General features: G+C 39.5%; 1 protein-coding gene across 1 annotated transcript; it reads right to left on the reverse strand.

Moving 5' to 3' along the window:
• Window positions 1-2,364: 2,364 nt before the first annotated feature.
• LOC119824412 (olfactory receptor 19) lies at window positions 2,365-3,294 on the reverse strand. Its single transcript, XM_038344530.1, has one exon. It carries the CDS (start codon window positions 3,292-3,294, stop codon window positions 2,365-2,367), a length of 930 nt encoding a protein of 309 aa, XP_038200458.1.
• Window positions 3,295-17,523: the final 14,229 nt, after the last annotated feature.

Raw genomic sequence — 17,523 nt, forward strand, 5'->3', positions numbered from 1 at the left:
TGACTACAGTCAAGACAAAGGCGAGGAAGGTTAAAGACTCCCAAAATGCAAATCTATGTAAGAAAATAGAAGCACATTATTTTCAACCATTTATTTGGAGATGACTGAAAACTACAATTAACAAATACAAACAGCAATGATAATGTTCAGAACAACTCATTGCAGCTTACATTTGACAGGGGAGGGAGTGGGTGGGACTTGTCTTTCCCCCAAAGTCCTTGGGACTGGCTGCTATTGAAACGGCTGCTCACTGCCATTGCTTGGGGACCTGCAGTGTTTCTGCTGCTAAGCTCCTTGGGAATCCACAGCATTTTACTTTTCCCATTACATGTATGAGTGTATTCCTGCTTGTATGTATATACACCATGTGAGCACATTGCCCATGTAGGCCATACCACAAAGTCTGAGTCCTCTGAAACTTGAGTTACAGACGGTTGTTATCTACCATTTGTTGACTAGAAATTGAACCAGACCCTCTGGAAGATGCTCAGTGATCTTAATCCCTGAAGCATCCCTTCAGTCCAGCACTTGAAATTTTTCATAAGAAAAACAAATGAGGCCATGTCACATGTTTCTGATATTTCAGGCCATTTAATAAATGCTTTAGGTTTGGACACTGCGGTTTGACATTGAAACAAACAGACATACATCATAAACTGAATATTTCATGAAAAGTTGTAAATGGAAACTGCATGTTTGTTTCCTGCCCAGACCTGAATAATCACACAGAAATTACATTAATTACAACACTGTTTGGCTAACAGCTCCAGTGTATTTCTAGCTCTTATATATTAAATTAACCAATTTCTATTATTTGGTATTTTACCACAAGGCTTGCGGTTTGTTAACTCTTGTTTCTTAGGAATATATATGCTGTCTCACTACCTCTGCCTACTCTCTCTCTCTCTCTATCCCTTCTAATCTGGCTATATTCAGCTCTGCCATCAGTCAAAGCAGCTTTCTTCATTAACCAATAAAAATAACACATATACAGAAGGATATCCCACATCAAAAAGTATATTACTGTGATTTTAATATATGATTAAATATTTACATATAGAAGGTCTTATCTGACTTGGAAACAACCTCAAGACAATTAATGTTGCAAATTTATATTCCTGTACAAAAGGTTTTAGGAACAGTGAAGCTACCTTAAAAAAAGAGTTAAGGAAGCTAACAAAGGGATGACCACTAACCAAGACAGCTGGAAAGTACATAAGCATGTCGTTAAAATAGGGGTCATGACAGGCAAATGGTACCAGTACAGACCGATGTATATTTTATGTGAATATTTAGCTACTATTGTATAACAAGGAACAGAATGGGCTATATGAACACAAAATTTAACATAGAGACAGGGTCCTAATCAGTATTAGGCACTTACACAAATATAAAAGTATTAACATTGAAGCTACACTGTAAGAAGAGTTAAGGCAGCAATATAGAGAGGTGAACAGAAAAGTGGCAAAAACCAGTCACAGAATCTCTTCTATACTCAAATCATATCGAAGACCTCATCAAGTTCAGTTTACTCCAGAGTACCAGCACAAGTCACGGCTATGTAAAATAGATGAGAATCTACAGGTTGCCTGTGACATGATACATGATACAACAGAGAAGAAAAAGCTTGCTAGCAATTCTACAGAAGATCAGTAAAGTCAAAAACCCTATGGAAAAAGTGAAAGAGGAAATTCTCTGGAATTATTATTTTTTTTTAAAGATTTGTAATTTTGTATTTACAAACTCACGGAACTCTTACATAATTTCCAGTTTTATAGCATGGTCATGAAAAACCATGCAATATCAGAAGATTTAACTAACTGTTTCTTGCCCTTATTTCCTCATATTTTTTTGATTTTACAAATTCCCTTTAAATTTTTCTTAACCCACAAATAAACCCTTATGCAAGTGAAGAATGGTTTCTGTGTGATGCAGTATTGTGCTAGGGTGAGTGTATCCTGCAAAAAGAGAGGTAGCACACAAACAGGGCCATGGTTCTTTTGAAATAACTTTTGTACAGTTGGTATTTTCACATATATTTTATTGAAAAGAAATATTTTTCATATGATAGATTCTGATCATGGTTATGGTTTCACCTCTTCCAAGTCTGTCCCAATTCTTCCCACATCCTCACCCATGCAACTCCACACCTTCCTTTCTCTCTCTGCAGAGCGAGAGAAACAAAGAAAAAAGGTATACCAAAGAGAACTATCCTAATATGACAATTTCCATAAACTGCAGGCAAGATTTTTTTTTTTTAGTGTCAGTAGATCTTGACAGTGTTCAAAGAAAAACTAATTATTGGAGTTGTGGTACTTGTGTTTGCTGCCCAGACGTTAATGCACTTCGTGAAGAATGTCTCTTTCATGGCTTCCTTCTGAAGAGTCTTCTGAGAGCTCCCATCAGGTCCTTATTCCTCAGACTGTAGATGAAAGGGTTCAGCATGGGGGTGACCACACTGTACATCACAGATGCTCGTGCAGTTGACTGTGAGTTTTGGGTAACAGAAGAACTAAGGTACACACCCAAGAGTGTAGAATAGAACAATGAAACAACTGAGAGATGAGATGCACAGGTGGAGAATGCTTTGTACTTCCCCTGTGCTGATGAGATTGCACGAATGGAGGAAACTATCTTAGAATAAGAGTAAAGGATACCAGCCAGAGGACCACCACCCAGCAGTACAGCTGCAAAGAACATCACCATGTCATTAGGGAAAGTGTCATTACAAGCAAGTAGAACCAGTTGATTAAGCTCACAAACGAAATGGGGAATTTTCAAGTCAGTACAGAAGGACAGCCGCAATGCCATTGAACTCTGTAGCAAGGAATTCAAGGCTGTTGTGACCCAGGACCCAAGAACCAGCAACCCACAGAGGTGGCGGTTCATGATGACTGTGTAGTGCAGAGGGTGACAGATGGCCACGTATCGGTCATAGGCCATCACGGCGAGAAGAAAGTTGTCCAAAACTCCAAACAGTATGAAAAAGTACACCTGAGCAATACAGCCTTCGTATGTAATCTCCTTGTTCTGTGTCTGAATATTCACTAGCATCTTTGGGATGCTAACAGAGGTAAAACAAATGTCAGCAAAAGACAGGTTAGAGAGGAAAAAGTACATGGGCGTGTGTAGACTGGAATCTGTAACTGTGGCAATGATAATGAGCAGGTTCCCAAGCAGGGTGGCCAGGTACATGAACAAAAACAGTCCGAAAAGGAATGGTTGCCATAGCGGATCCTCTGAAATTCCCAGGAGAATAAATTTCAAAGTTTGCGTGTCATTTTTCAGCTCCATATAGCTAGTATAACAAAAAAGGGAAAAGTAACCTGGTGGAATTACATTATTATCTATAACACTATGTAATATTGAACAGAAAAACTATAGTTTATATTATAGTATCCATACAGTAGCTTCTGTTTTGTGTCTGAGTGTGGAGTTTTTTGGGGGCAGTCTCTGGTATAATTCACTTGCAACTGCTCTCTTGCACTAAGCCTGTACCCAAGAAGACTTGTAATACAAATGTTTCCAATGAATGTTATAGTTGGGAAATACACTCTAATATGGGTCATGCTCCACATATACCCATGAGATTATATTTTACCATGATCATTTTCTACCCAGTGATTAATTAAATATAATGAATTAGCTTCATGAGCAAAGACAGATACAGATTTTATTTTTAAAAATGTCTCCAGAGGTAATATTGTCTAATTAGCTCCAGTGGTTCCTGAGAGACGGAAAGGAAGAAAAGCTTTCTTGATTCTGACTGCACTTCAAACCCAGTCACCTTTCTCGAGGCATCACAAGAACAGTAAACCATCATAGCGAAGCACCCAGAAGAAAACCTGTTTCATCACTTTGGTGCTCACATCCTCTGAGCTTCCATTTGGGGACAAAATGCAAAGGGAAGAGAACAGCACATGTAAAAGAAAATTTTCCTGCTACATTCAAGGTTAATTTGAATTTTAACTTACATATAGTAATTGAATATATTGAGTTATACAATATATTCATAGTATATATTCATCTATATATGACATATTAACCGAGTCTAGATAATCTCTATGTCTACCATCACGAATTCCTGTGGTTCAAGCATTCAAAATATTCTCCTCTACATACTGTGAAGTTTCTGGCACATTAGCTACAGTCATTGCGGTGCACAAAGTAGGACACAATCTCCTTCATGCCTTGATGTGACCTCCTGTCTTACTACTCACGTTTCCTTCTACCTTAACCCACACACTTGGCCTCTGAAAATACTTGATTTACCCAGTTTTTGTAACAAAATTATCCAAAGTTTCACAGGGAAACATCAGTGTGTCTAGTTCTGTGGCATGTACCAGATATAGAAAGAGAAATACCAATAATTTAGCAAGTGAACAATAACAGGTTAGACCTCCATTATCCCATAGAATATATTTTCTGTCTTACTCTGGGATTTCAAAATTTATCTGTTTGAATAAATAGCATAGGAACATTGTAACTGTGGCTGCTATCTTCAAATTCTATAAACAAATGCTATATTATATTTACTATATTATATTAAGTCCTGTACCCACCAGCACTGTTCTATTTTTAACACTAAACCAAGTGCTGGATGTGCCCGATCCCTGAGGACTTTGCACCCTATGCATATTTATTACAGTGTGCTTTATATTGAAGCTGTAATTAAAGGTCAAAATGAGAAGTATTCTGTTTTACTCTCATTTCAATATTCACAGTTGACCAAACACATTTGCATTATTTGGAATAGGGTTTTAAAAGAAACCCTTAGTATTTGTAACAAAAATAGTGGCAGAAGAATAAGGTCAGATTTAACTAATTTATGCTAAACCATTTGGGTTAAGCAAATGAAGTAGATAATCGACTAATGTTTTCAAGAGGAATTTATAACTGAATTATAAATAAACTATTAATAAATGAATACCATAATGTTTCTTAAACATTGTTGTGCATAATATGTTCTCAGTAACTATTTATTAAATGAATTGGGAATCGAGTCTCAGTGCATTTAGAAATATAACACATAAATTTAGGTATATGTTCTATATTTTTAATTTAAAAAACTATAAGTATATCCATTTCTCTCTTTTTTAAATCCTTCTAACCCTTCCCATGTTCTTCCCTTATCATTCTTTCCAAGATTCATGCCTTCTTTCTTATTACAAATATATATATGTAGATAGAGATTCATATATTCATAAATAGATAAATATAATCTGCTGAGGCTGTTTAGTGTTGCCCAGGTGTATATTATTTCAGTAGGGAATGCTTGTTAAGAAAGATTAAAGATTTAAATGAAAGCTTGAAAATATGGCTATCAATCTAAAGGAAGATGATACCAGTCTCTAGATAACATATTATATAATGTCAAAATTAAAAAAAAACTGTGTAAACAAGCAACACATCTTGAAAGAACACCAAAAGATCCATGGAATCATAGATTTCATGAACATTGTTGCAAAAACTCAGTAGTAAGAAGAGAGGGCCATTTAATGAAACAGAAAAAGGCAAAAGTAAAAAACCACGTGGGAAGACTCATGGCATACGTTTGGTATAAGCTAATCAACCTGGTGTTTCATCTCAGAAATAAGGAGCATCCCTCACTCCACTGTGCTTCTCCCCAGCTCGCAGGACGCTTCTCTATCCAGCAAATTGACTATAAAGACTCCTAGGTAGAGGTTCCGCATGGAGAAAACTCCTTTTTCTTCAGATGACTGCATCAGCGGATCAATCAGGCAAGTATTAAGTGGCTGCTGACAACCGCAGCCTCCTGGATACGTCACTCTCCGTGTCCTTCCTTGCTTTTGATCTCTGCCTCGTTTCTGTCACAGCTGCTGAGACCCCAGACTCACCTGGACAGGGCTCCTGGGCGAAAAGACACCGATTAGATTAGAAGTCTGATCTCCCTGGTGGCTGAAGAGAAGGACTGGAGTTAGTTTCACTATTTTACCATGGCAGGGAGGGGTCACGGATCAATTTCCAAATCAGGTGAATACGCTGAAGAAAACAGAAATGTTCTGTCCTCAGAAAGGTTGAAATGTGGAGGCAGAGGTTGGGGAGATATTTAAAACTCTCTATAGCTGCACATTATATACACCATTCCCTCTTGCCGTCTCCAATCCTGATTACATCATTTTCCTAGGGGACTTTGCTCTTCACAGAAATGAGTTTTTCTTGTGGAGTCTCTGTTCCCAAGACACCTGATTAAATGTCATGTGAATCAGACTTCATTTATCTATCTCTATCTGTTTGTCTACCTTCCAAAATATAACCTACTAAGACCATGACATCACTTTGGCCAAATCTTTCTTTCTTCCTTCCTTCCTTCCTTCCTTCCTTCCTTCCTTCCTTCCTTCCTTCCTTTCTCTTTCTTTCTCTTTCTAGATTTATTATTATGGATACAGTGTTCTGCCTGCTTGTATCCCTGCAGGCCAGAAGAGGGCACCAGATCTCATTACAGGTGGTTGTGACCACCATGTGGTTGCTGGGAATTGAACTCAGGACCTCTCTGGAAGAGCAGCTAGTGCTCTTAACCTCTGAGCCATCTCTCCAGTCCCTTCTTCATGTTTCTTTTTATCTCTCTTCTGCTGAATAGGTCCTGTAATGAATAGGTCTCACGAGTCCTTCAAAGCCTTGAACGTTTAGATATCCAATTGTTAATATCTCTAGGAATTATATAAGATCCCTATGTGCCCCCTGCACAAAATTATATCCAAATTCAGCAAAGATTTCAATTTGAATTCTGTAACACTAAAGTTTCCAGAAGAAATCATAAGCAGTACCTTACAAGATATTGGTGTAGGAAAGGACTTTTTTTCTGAACTCTATTTGCCCAGAAATGAAATTCAAAAATTGACAAGTGGGACCTCTTAAAACTAAAATACTCTGCACAGCCAACAAGAAATTAGCTGAGTAATGAAGAAACCTCCAGATTGTCAGAGTATCAAGAAAGAAACAAAAATAAATAAATAATTGCTGTCATTCATAGGATTCAGAGCTGGGTAGTACTATCAGTTGACTGTCAGGTACAGTGATACACACTAGATTACTCATTTTAAGTACAGTGTAAGAAACACTAGCCAGAGTGACAAGGCAATAAAATTCGAAGCATATAAATAGGAGTCAAACAAGTAGTCAAATTATCCCAATTTACAGATGGTACTATATCTAAGAGACAGTAAAATCCTATCAGAAAAAAATTAGAGAAAATCATTAATTTCAACAAAATATCAACTTGCAAAAATCAATAGACTTTCTATTTTTTTGTAGTTTTTTTTATTAAAAATTGTGCCTTCTTCCCGCCTCCCAATTACCCTCCTCCCTCTCCTGTCCAGAGAGCAGTAAGGGTTCCCTGCCCTGTGGGAAGTTGAAGTTCCTCCACCCTCGATCCAGGTCTAGGAAGGTGAGCATCCAAACAGGCCAGGACCCCCAAAGCCAGTATGTGTAGTTGGGCCCAAATCCAGTGTCATTGTCCTTGGCTTCTCAGCAGCCCTCATTGTCTGCCATGTTCAGGGAGACCGGTTTTATCTCATGCTTTTTCAGTCCCAGTCCAGCTGGGCTTGGTAAGCTCCGAATGGATCAGCCCCACCATCTCAGTGGGTGGGAGCACTCCTCGCAGTCCAGACTTCCTTGCTCATGTTTTCCTTCCTTCTGCTCCTCATTTGGACCTTGGGCGCTCAGTTTGGTGCACCAATGTGTGGCTCTGTCTCTATCTCCATCCATCGCCAGATGAAGGTTTCCTCACAGTCCTGACTTTCTTTCTCATGTTCTCCCTCCTTCTGCTCCTCGTGAAGACCTTAGGAACTCAGTCCGGTGCTTCAGTGTGGGGCTCTGTCTCTAGCTCCATCCATCTCCAGATGAAGATTCTATGGTGATATGCAAGATAATCATCAGTGTGGCTATAGGAATGGGCCATTTCAGGCTCCCTCTCCTCAGCTGCCCACGGAACTAGCTGGGGGCATCTTACTGGATACCTGGGAACCCCTCTAGAGTCAAGTCTCTTAATAATCCTAAGATGGCTCCCTTAATTAGGATATATGCTTCCCTGCTCCCATATCCACCCTTCCTATATCCCAAGCATCCCATTCCCCCAAGCTCTCCCTATCCTCCCCTTCACGCTTTGCTCTCCCCATCTCCCCTTGCCCTCAAACCACCCCACCCCCAAGTTCCCAATTTTTGCACGGCAAACTTGTCTGCTTCCAATATCCTGGAGGATAACTATATGTTTTTCTTTGGTTTCACCTTCTTATTGTCTTTTCAAGGATCACAAATTATAGGCTCCAAGTCCTTTATTTATGGCTAAAAACCGATTATGAGTGAGTACATCCCATGTTCATCTTTTTGGGTCTGGGTTACCTCATTCAGAATAGTGTTTTCTATTTCCATCCATTTGCATGCAAAATTCAAGATGTCATTGTTTTTTACCACTGAGTAGTAGTCTCATATGTATATATTCCAGTTTCTTCATCCATTCTTCCACTAAAGGGCATCTAGGTTGTTTCCATGTTCTGGCTATTACAAATAATGCTGCTATGAACATACTTGAACAAATGTTTTTGTAGTATGATTGGGCATGTCTTGGGTATATTCCCAAGAGTGGAATTGCTGGGTCCTGGGGTAGGTTAATCCCGAATTTCCTGAGAAACTGCCACACTGCTTTCCAAGTGGTTGCACAAGTTTGCATTCCCACCAGCAATGAATGAGAGTACCCCTTACCCAACAACCTCTCCAGCCCAGGCTATCATTGGTGTTTTTGATTTTAGCCAATCTGACAGGTGTAAGATGGTATCTCAAAGTTGTTTTGATTTGCATTTCCCTGATAGCTAAGGAGGTTGAGCATGACCTTAAGTGTCTTTTGGCCATTTGAACTTCTTATGTTGAAAATTCTCTGCTCAGTTCAGAGCCCCATTTTTTAAGTGGGTTAATTAGCAATTTGAAGTCTAGTCTCTTGAGTTCCTTATATATTTTGGAGATCAGACCTTTGTCAGTTGCAGAGTTGGTGAAGATCTTTTCCCAGTCAGTAGGCTGCCTTTGTGTCTTAGTGACAGTGTCCTTTGCTTTACAGAAGCTGCTCAGCTTCAGGAGTTCGCATTTATTCAATGTTGCCCTTAATGTCTGTGCTGCTGGGGTTATACGTAGGAAACGGTCTCCTGTACCCATATGTTGTAGAGTACTTCTCACTTTCTCCTCTATCAGGCTCAGTGTGTTCCAATTAATATTGAGGTCTTTAATCCATTTGGACTTGAGTTTTGTGCATGGTGATAGATATGGATCTATTTTTATTCTTCTACAGGTTGACATCCAGTTATGCCAGCACCATTTGTTGAAGATGCCCTCTTTCTTCCATTGTATACGTTTGGCTCCTTTATCAAAAATCAGGTGTTCATAGGTTTGTGGGTTAAGATTCAGGTCTTCTATTCGATTCCATTGGTCGACTTCTCTGTTTTTATGCCAATAACAAGCTGTTTTCAGTACTGTAGCTCTGTAATAGAGTTTGAAGCCAGGGATGATAATGTCTCCAGAAGTTCCTTTATTGTATAAGATTGTTTGGCTATCCTGGGTTTCTTGTTTTTCCATATAAAGTTGATTATTTTACTCTCAAGATCTGTGAAGAATTTTGTTGGGACCTTGATGGGGATTGCATTGAACCTATAGATTGCCTTTGGTAGAACTGCAATTTTTACTATGTTAATCCTCCCAATCCACGAGCAAGGGAGATCCTTCCATTTTCTGGTATCCTCTACAATTTCTTTCTTCAGAGAATTAAAGTTCTTGTCAAATAGATCCTTCACTTCCTTGGTTAGAGTTGCCCCAAGATATTTTATGCTATTTGTGGCTATCGTGAAAGGTGATACTTCTCTGTTTTCCCTCTCTGCTTCCTTATCCTTTGTGTATATGAGGGCAACTGATTTTTTGGAGTTGGTCTTGTATCCTGCCACATTACTGAAGGAGTTTTTCAGCTGTAGGAGTTCTTTGGTGGAGTTTTTGGGGTTGCTTATGTACACTATCATATCATCTGCAAATAACGAAAGTTTAACTTCTTCCTTTCCAATTTGAATCCCCTTGATCCCCTTATGTTGTCTTATTGCTATTGCTAGAACTTCAAACACTATATTGAAGAGATAAGGAGAGAGTGGACAGCCTTGTCGTGTTCCTGAATTTAGTGGGATGGCCTTGAGTTTCTCTCCATTTAATTTGATGTTACCTGTTGGCTTGCTGTAAATAACTTTATTATATTTAGGAATGACCCCTGTATCCCTAATCTCTCCAAGACCTTTATCATAAAGGGGTGTTGAATTTTGTCAAATGCTTTTTCTGCATCTAATGAGATGATCATATGGTTTTTATCCTTCAGTTTATTTATATGATGGATTACATTGATATTTTTCGTATGTTGAACCAGCCCTGCATCTCTGGGATGAAGTCTACTTGATCGTAGTGAATAATTTTCCTAATGTGTTCTTGGATTCTGTTTGCCAGTATTTTATTGAGAATTTTTGCGTCAATGTTCATGAGTGAGATTGGCCTGTAATTCTCTTTCTTGGTTGGGTCTTTGTGTGGTTTAGGTATCAGGGTAACTGTAGCTTCATGAAAGGAAGTTGGCAATGACTCTTCTGTTTCTATATTATGAAATACCTTAAGGAGTATAGGTATGAATAGTCAATTAATAGTCAATGTCAGACCCAAATCTTTATCAAGATCATGGAATAAAACATCCATAAACTATGGAAAAGCACAGCCATACGGGTATAAGATGCACACAGAATGCCATATTGAGAAAGCCAGAGGAGAGAGTCCCAGAGCATATGACAACTAAGAAACTAAGTATATAGAAAAAAGATTTGTTGAAAGCTACAAGAGAAACACATCAGAATAACAACTGATATCTTAGAGGAAATTTTGATAGACCTGGGAGTATAAAGCAGTGTTGCAAGAGACCCCTAGTTAGTTCCCTGCTGCTCAGCCCCGAAATAAACACACAGAAACCATACTATTTGCAATACTCTTTGGCCAATAGCTTAAGTGTATTTCAGGCTAATGCATATCTTAAATTAACACATCTCCATTAAACTGTGTATTGCCATGAGGCTGTGGCTTACCCGGTAAAGTTCCAGCATCAGTCTCTGGCAGGGCTACATGGCTTTTCTCTTGAGTTAGTTTTCTTTCTCACAGAATTCAGTTTAGTTTTTCCAACCTAGCTTTATTCTATGCTATCAGGCCAAGACAGTTTCTTTATTAACCAATGGTATTCACATCATACAGAAGGGACTCCCACATCAAAGTAGCATGTTCCAAGTCCTAAAAGACAATGGGGGTCAATGTAGACTGAAATGGCAAGAAAACTACCTGCTATAGTTGAAGAAGAAGAAAAAATGGATTCCACAATATAAACAACCAAAAACAGTTTAGAATCAACAGAGCAAACCTAAGGAAAACACAGAATGCAATACTTTGGTCTGAAGAGAGAAATGAGCATAGCTGTGTGACTTTAGAGAGAAATACAAAGCCTTATTACTAGAGCCCAAAATACCACTGAGAACACAAACGAACCCAAACAACACAATGACCTCAATTAGCATATACATTTTAAAAAGCTCTTGAAATGTTAATAATCTCAATTTTCTAGTTAATATACACACAGTGACTGAATTGTTAAGAACCAAATCCATCCATCTGTAGTCTACAAGAAAAACATTAATTTTTACAAAGATTTTATTTATTATGTATACAATTTTCTGTCTGCACGTATGCCTACATGCCAGAAGAGGGCACCAGATCTCAAGACAGATGGTTGCAAGCCACCATGCAGTTGCTGGGAATTGAACTCAGAACCTCTGGAAGAGCAGTCAGTGTTATTAACCACTGAGTCATCTCTCCAGTCCAAAATATTCATTTTAAAAGTAGGCACTGCATGAATATAAAAAGATGGACAGAAGTAAAACAATCAAGTGAGAACAGAAGGGAAGCAGGCATCCCTATCTAATACCTGGGAAAAGAGCCTTCAAACTAGGACTAACCAGAAGAGATGACGGACACTGCATTGTAATCAAAGGAACAGGTATCCAGACAGATGCTACCCAAACACCAAAGATTACACATTCTACTCATGAGCATCACTTGCTTAGGAGAAAATAATACATGGAATTCAGTATATAAACATACATAGATAATTTTAATGAACTTTGGATGGGCTCATGATGCTCCGTCCAAGGGAAAACTCCAGTCCACCTACCAAAAAATGCTAATATCAGACAGAAAAATCCCTCTTTTGAGTTTTTGGTCAAGATCGTCCAGAAGATTCCCAAAACATACAGCACATCGCTGTTGCCCTTGGTACACCCAGGAGGAAGGTGAGTCCCTACTGCTGAAAACACTGTGGACTTCGGGACCACGGCTAGGGTTCCCTGAGCTGGAGCAGACCTGAGTGCCCCCTACCTGGAGACTAGCTATCATGGTACCAGAAGGAAAGATGGAAGCTTCAAGAGGAAGGAGATAACCAGCATACCTCCCCAGATGTGATGCCTATGAAACACATCAACTGCTAGCATAGTACGATAAGCCTGGGGTGCAGTAGTGCCACACATACTTTGTGATCTTCAACATCTCTCTGATTGAAAGCAGAACATACTGCTTGGCATATGCCCAAAGGTCTGGGACCATTCTCCTCATAGGTACTTGCTGGGAAATATGCATTTCTACTATGTTCACAATATCTAGGAACAACAAAAATGCTCTACAACTGAGAAATGAATATAAAAATATGGTAATAGAGACTTAGGAAAACTGTTCTGTTGTAAAGAAAAATGGAATCATGAACTTTGTAGTAAGTGGTTAGGACTAGAAAAGATCATACCAACTCAGGTAAGCCAAAAAGACAAACATGGTGTGTCTCTCTCATCTGATATCCCTAGCTCCATCTTTAGATGTGAGGACATAACCTGGAGGAAGTGCGTCAGTCAGGAAAGTAAAACGGAGCCATGTTGTGGCTGTAGAGGTAGTGGAGCAATAGAGACAGGAACACTAGTGTTCTAGTGGCTAAATGAGGAGAATTTGAAAGAAGGCAGGGGGTTTGAACCAGGCAAGAGAAGGAAGATAAGTACAGAGGAAGGAGGGGTGAAGGCAACATACTAAGGATTTGTGGAAAAGTCCTAATGAATTATACTAATACCTATCTATTAAAATGCCAATAATATATTTTAAGTCTATAAATATAAATTAAATTGCCCATTTTGTTTGACACTGATTTCTCCAATAGTCAAAGATCACTAACATCACAATAAGTTCTCTTTTTTTAATTGTTGGTAAAAGCTGTCCAAGAGACTCCCAGACACTGTAGGCTATTGCTATGACCATTGATTGACTCCAGGAGGTGGAAGACAGTTCCTATAGCTGAAGGCGCTGCACTCTTCAGACACAGAGCCCAGGAAGCCCCTTTCCTGTCATTGATATGAAAGCCTCCTCTCTGAAGACCAGCTTTATGGTACCAGAAGGAGTCATGCAAGTTTCCAAAGGAGGGAGACAAACCAGCAATCCTACCCAGCTATGATGCCTATGAATCACAGCAGTGCCAAGCATGGCACAACAATCCCAGGATACAATGGTGGCACATGTACCTTTTCAGCAAACAACAGCTTGCTAATTTCTTTTACTGCCGTCTCAACAAGAGAACAATCATTCCTAGCACAGGAAACCCAGCCAGGTACTCAGGGCTAGTGAAGTCATGGATCTTGGAAGAGAACCTATAACCACCACTTTAATAAATAAGACTAATGCTGTAGTGTCTGTGTATTTGTCTCTGCCCCAACATATAAGTGTAATCCTCATCCCTCATCTGGGAAACTTGTCTTTGAAACAGATTGGAACCATTACAGAAAGCTACAAGCAGTCAAAGTGTAGAGTTGGAGCCCAATTTGGATACATCTATAATATAACTCCCTTACCTGAGGCTTAGGAATCATTGGGAATGTGGGGGTAGAATGATTGTAGGAGCCAGCCCAGGGAGTTTAATCTGAGATTTTGTGTCTTGGGTCTATGAGAGCCACACACATAAACACCACCAATATTACTGCCTACACCTGAGATGAAGAAGAAAAAGAGCAATAGCCATGACAATGTGGCCTGGTTGATGGGTGGAGCAGTGAATGCTGGATGTCTCATCCCTACAGAAAAACCTGTAGGCAACTTGGGAATGCTGAATTCAAGAGCCATTGTCTTCCTCGGGGAAGTGTTAACTAACTGATTATTCAGTATTAAATGGTCAGCCCTGAAAACATATGAACATGTGTACAAATAACATCCAATGTTGGTTGAAGTTATTTCTTAGGAACACACACACACACACAAACACACTCACGTGGCACCACCACCAAAACCACCACAACCAGCAGCAGCAGCAGCAGCAATAAAAACTGATTTAAAAAGAAGCACAGAATTTGAAAGACAGAAAGGAGAGGTATAAGAGAGAGTTTGGAGGGAGAAAAAGGAAGATATGATGTCATTATATTGCAATTTCTTTAAAAAAGAAATAATATTAAACTGTTTTCATCTCTCCCTATCATGATATTGATCATTTCAACTATGGATATGAACTTTTCACCTTGATAAAAGATGAATTTACCAGTAAATGCAGAGAGGCTATGAGTGATGATAGAGAATCTCAGAGAGGCTTGTTTAGCCTCAAATTCACAGACAGAAAAAAAAGCAAACAAGCAACGAACATCACTCAGACATAGCTCCGCCCACCGCCCAGCTCTCTGCTCCACTTCCCTCGTGGTTTCTGATCTGGGATGGATTCATGGCTTCTTTTCTTTTTTCTGTCCTCATTTCCCACCAGCACTTCTTCCAGTGACTTCCATCGGGCTCTTATCAGAAAATTTTAGATGTAATTTTTGAGAACTTCTATTGCACCTCTTTAAATATGATGAACAACTTTTTTTCTACTTCCAAGGTTTTATCGCTATGGTTTTTTCCTATAATTTCTATATAATTATTTTTAGTTTTGACACTAAAGGATAATTACACATCTACATCCCTCAACCACTCCCATTCACCCCATGCTCTCTTTTAAATCATGGTCTCATTTTCTTTCATAAAATAGAATTGTTTGTTATACATAACTACAAACAGTGCACTCTATAATACACTTGTTACTTGTCTGTATATTTTGTTCAGATCTGAATACTTGTTATTGGATAGCCAACTGGGGGCTCGTCCCTGGCAAAGTCTATCTCTCCTGCTCTCAGCATTTCTTAGTAGCCTGTAGTTCTTTGTAAGAACATGGGACTCCATAATTATTCCCCTCTCATGTAAGGATGTGTGCTGCTGTGGTTCATGTTCAGGAAGCTGTGTTGATAAGATTTCATGATTGCAGTTTCTTCTGACATTTCTAGGAGACATGATCTCAGAAGAAGCTTCATGGCCTCTGACTCTTATAGTCTTTCCACCCCTTCTTCCTCTGTGACCCCCGAGCCTTATGTATGGGAGCTGTGTTGTCAATGTGTCCCTTATATCAGTACATGGGTAGGGCTAATGATTTCTTCCCTCCCTTGGAAGTTTGCACAGTATCTCCTGGTACCATGTAAGCTAGTCTGGAGGGAGAAAGCTTTCAGGTCAAATTCAGCTTGTATCTTCCAGGTTCTGTATGGGAAGGACAGGACATGGTGTCCTCATCAATAGGGACTTTTAACCTATAACCTTTGGAGAATGTTTTGAACAACCTTGACCAACAACTCAAGAGGATTTTCATGCTCAATGTTAGAGGTGTAATTGATGGTCTATCAGTCCTGAGGGGAACATTGCCAGCCCAGGTGAGAAATTTTCATTTATATGTGTATATTTATATTTACACTCATGTATATTGTATATAATGTAAGGCAGATTTACACTAATATGATTCTTTATGACACTTTTAGATATCCTTACTATTTTTATATTCTCTTCCCTCTTTTTTCTGTATTGATTTTTTTTCCTCTCCATAATCAAAGACCTCCAGTTTTCCAATTTCCCTCTTAAATAACCTGTAAGCTGCTCTGCCTCACACTATTGACACCCTTTATAGTCTCTTTTGACTTTCCTGTTTTCTGTGTCTATTCACATAAGAAGATTTGGCTCTAGGAAAGACAGATGAGAAAGAACTTATAATGTTTGTTATTCTGGGTCTTGGTTTTCTCACTCAGTAAACTATTTTCTAGACCCTTCCATTTACCTATAAATTTCAATATTTATTTTCTTTTATAGCTAAATATTATTCCTTAGTGTATATGTACAACAATTTCATTATCCATTTATCAGCTGAAGGATGACATTTATGCTGTTTCCATTGCATTTTGTGAAGAGAACAGAAATGAACAAAGCAGGGCAAATATTTGTGGAGAATGATATTGACTCAATAATATTGCTATAGGCATACTTTTATCCGCATATCCAAATTTCCAAGAGAACTCTTTTCTTGGAATTCTGGCCCTTCACTGTACCCTTGTTGACTTTTCAGGGGTCATGCTCATAGAGAAAACTAACTTCTTCTCCCTCTTCAGATACCAAGAGCAGAACCTGGCTAGTGGTGAGATTGGCCAGGTCCCCTTTCCATGTTAGAATTTTGTCTGGCCCCAAAAAGATGAACATGGGATGTACTCACTCATAATTGGGTTCTAAGCCATAAATAAGGGACATTGAGCCTATAATTCGTTATCCTAGAGAAGATAAATAAGAAGGTGAACCCAAAGAAAAACATATAGTTATCCTCCTGGATATTGGAAGGAGACAAAATTGCTGGGCAAAAATTTGGAAATTGGGGGTGGGGTGGGATGCGGCTAAGGGGAGATGGGGAGAGAAGTGTGAAGGGGAGGATGGGGAGAGCTTGGAGGAATGGGATGGTTCGGATAAAGGAAGGGTGGAGTTGGGAGCAGGGAAGTATATATCTTAATTAAGGGAGCCATTTTAGGGTTGGCAAGAGACTGGACTCTAGAGGGGTTCCCAGGTGTCCAGGGAGATGCCCCCAGCTAGCTCCTTGGGCAGCTGAGGAGAGAGAGCCTGAAATGGCCCGATCCTATAGCCATTATGATGAATATCTTGCATATCACCATAGAACCTTCATCTGGCGATGGATGGAGATAGAGACAGAGCCCCACACTGGAGCACTGGACTGAGCTCCCAAGGTCCAAATGAGGAGCAGAAGGAGGGAGAACATGAGCAAGGAAGTCAGGACCACGAGGGGTGCACCCATACCCACTTAGATGGTGGGGCTGATCTAATGGGAGCTTACCAAGGCCAGCTGGACTGGAACTGAAAAAGCATGGGATAAAACCAGACTCCCCGAACATGGCAGACAATGAGGGCTGCTGAGAAGCCAAGGACAATGGCACTGGGTTTTGATCCTACTGCATGTACTGGCTTTGGAGGAGGCTAGCCTGTTTGGATGCTCACCTTCCTAGACCTGGATGGAGGGGGAGGACCTTGGACTTCCCACAGGGCAGGAACCCTTATTGCTCTTCGAACTGTAGAGGGAGGGGGAGGATAATG

Source organism: Arvicola amphibius, chromosome 10 (assembly GCF_903992535.2).
Source record: "Arvicola amphibius chromosome 10, mArvAmp1.2, whole genome shotgun sequence".
NCBI lineage: Eukaryota > Metazoa > Chordata > Mammalia > Rodentia > Cricetidae > Arvicola > Arvicola amphibius.

Bases quoted from the DNA above. Each gene is read 5' to 3' on its own strand.
- LOC119824412 (XM_038344530.1), bottom strand. From the start codon at position 3,294: ATGGAGCTGAAAAATGACACGCAAACTTTGAAATTTATTCTCCTGGGA.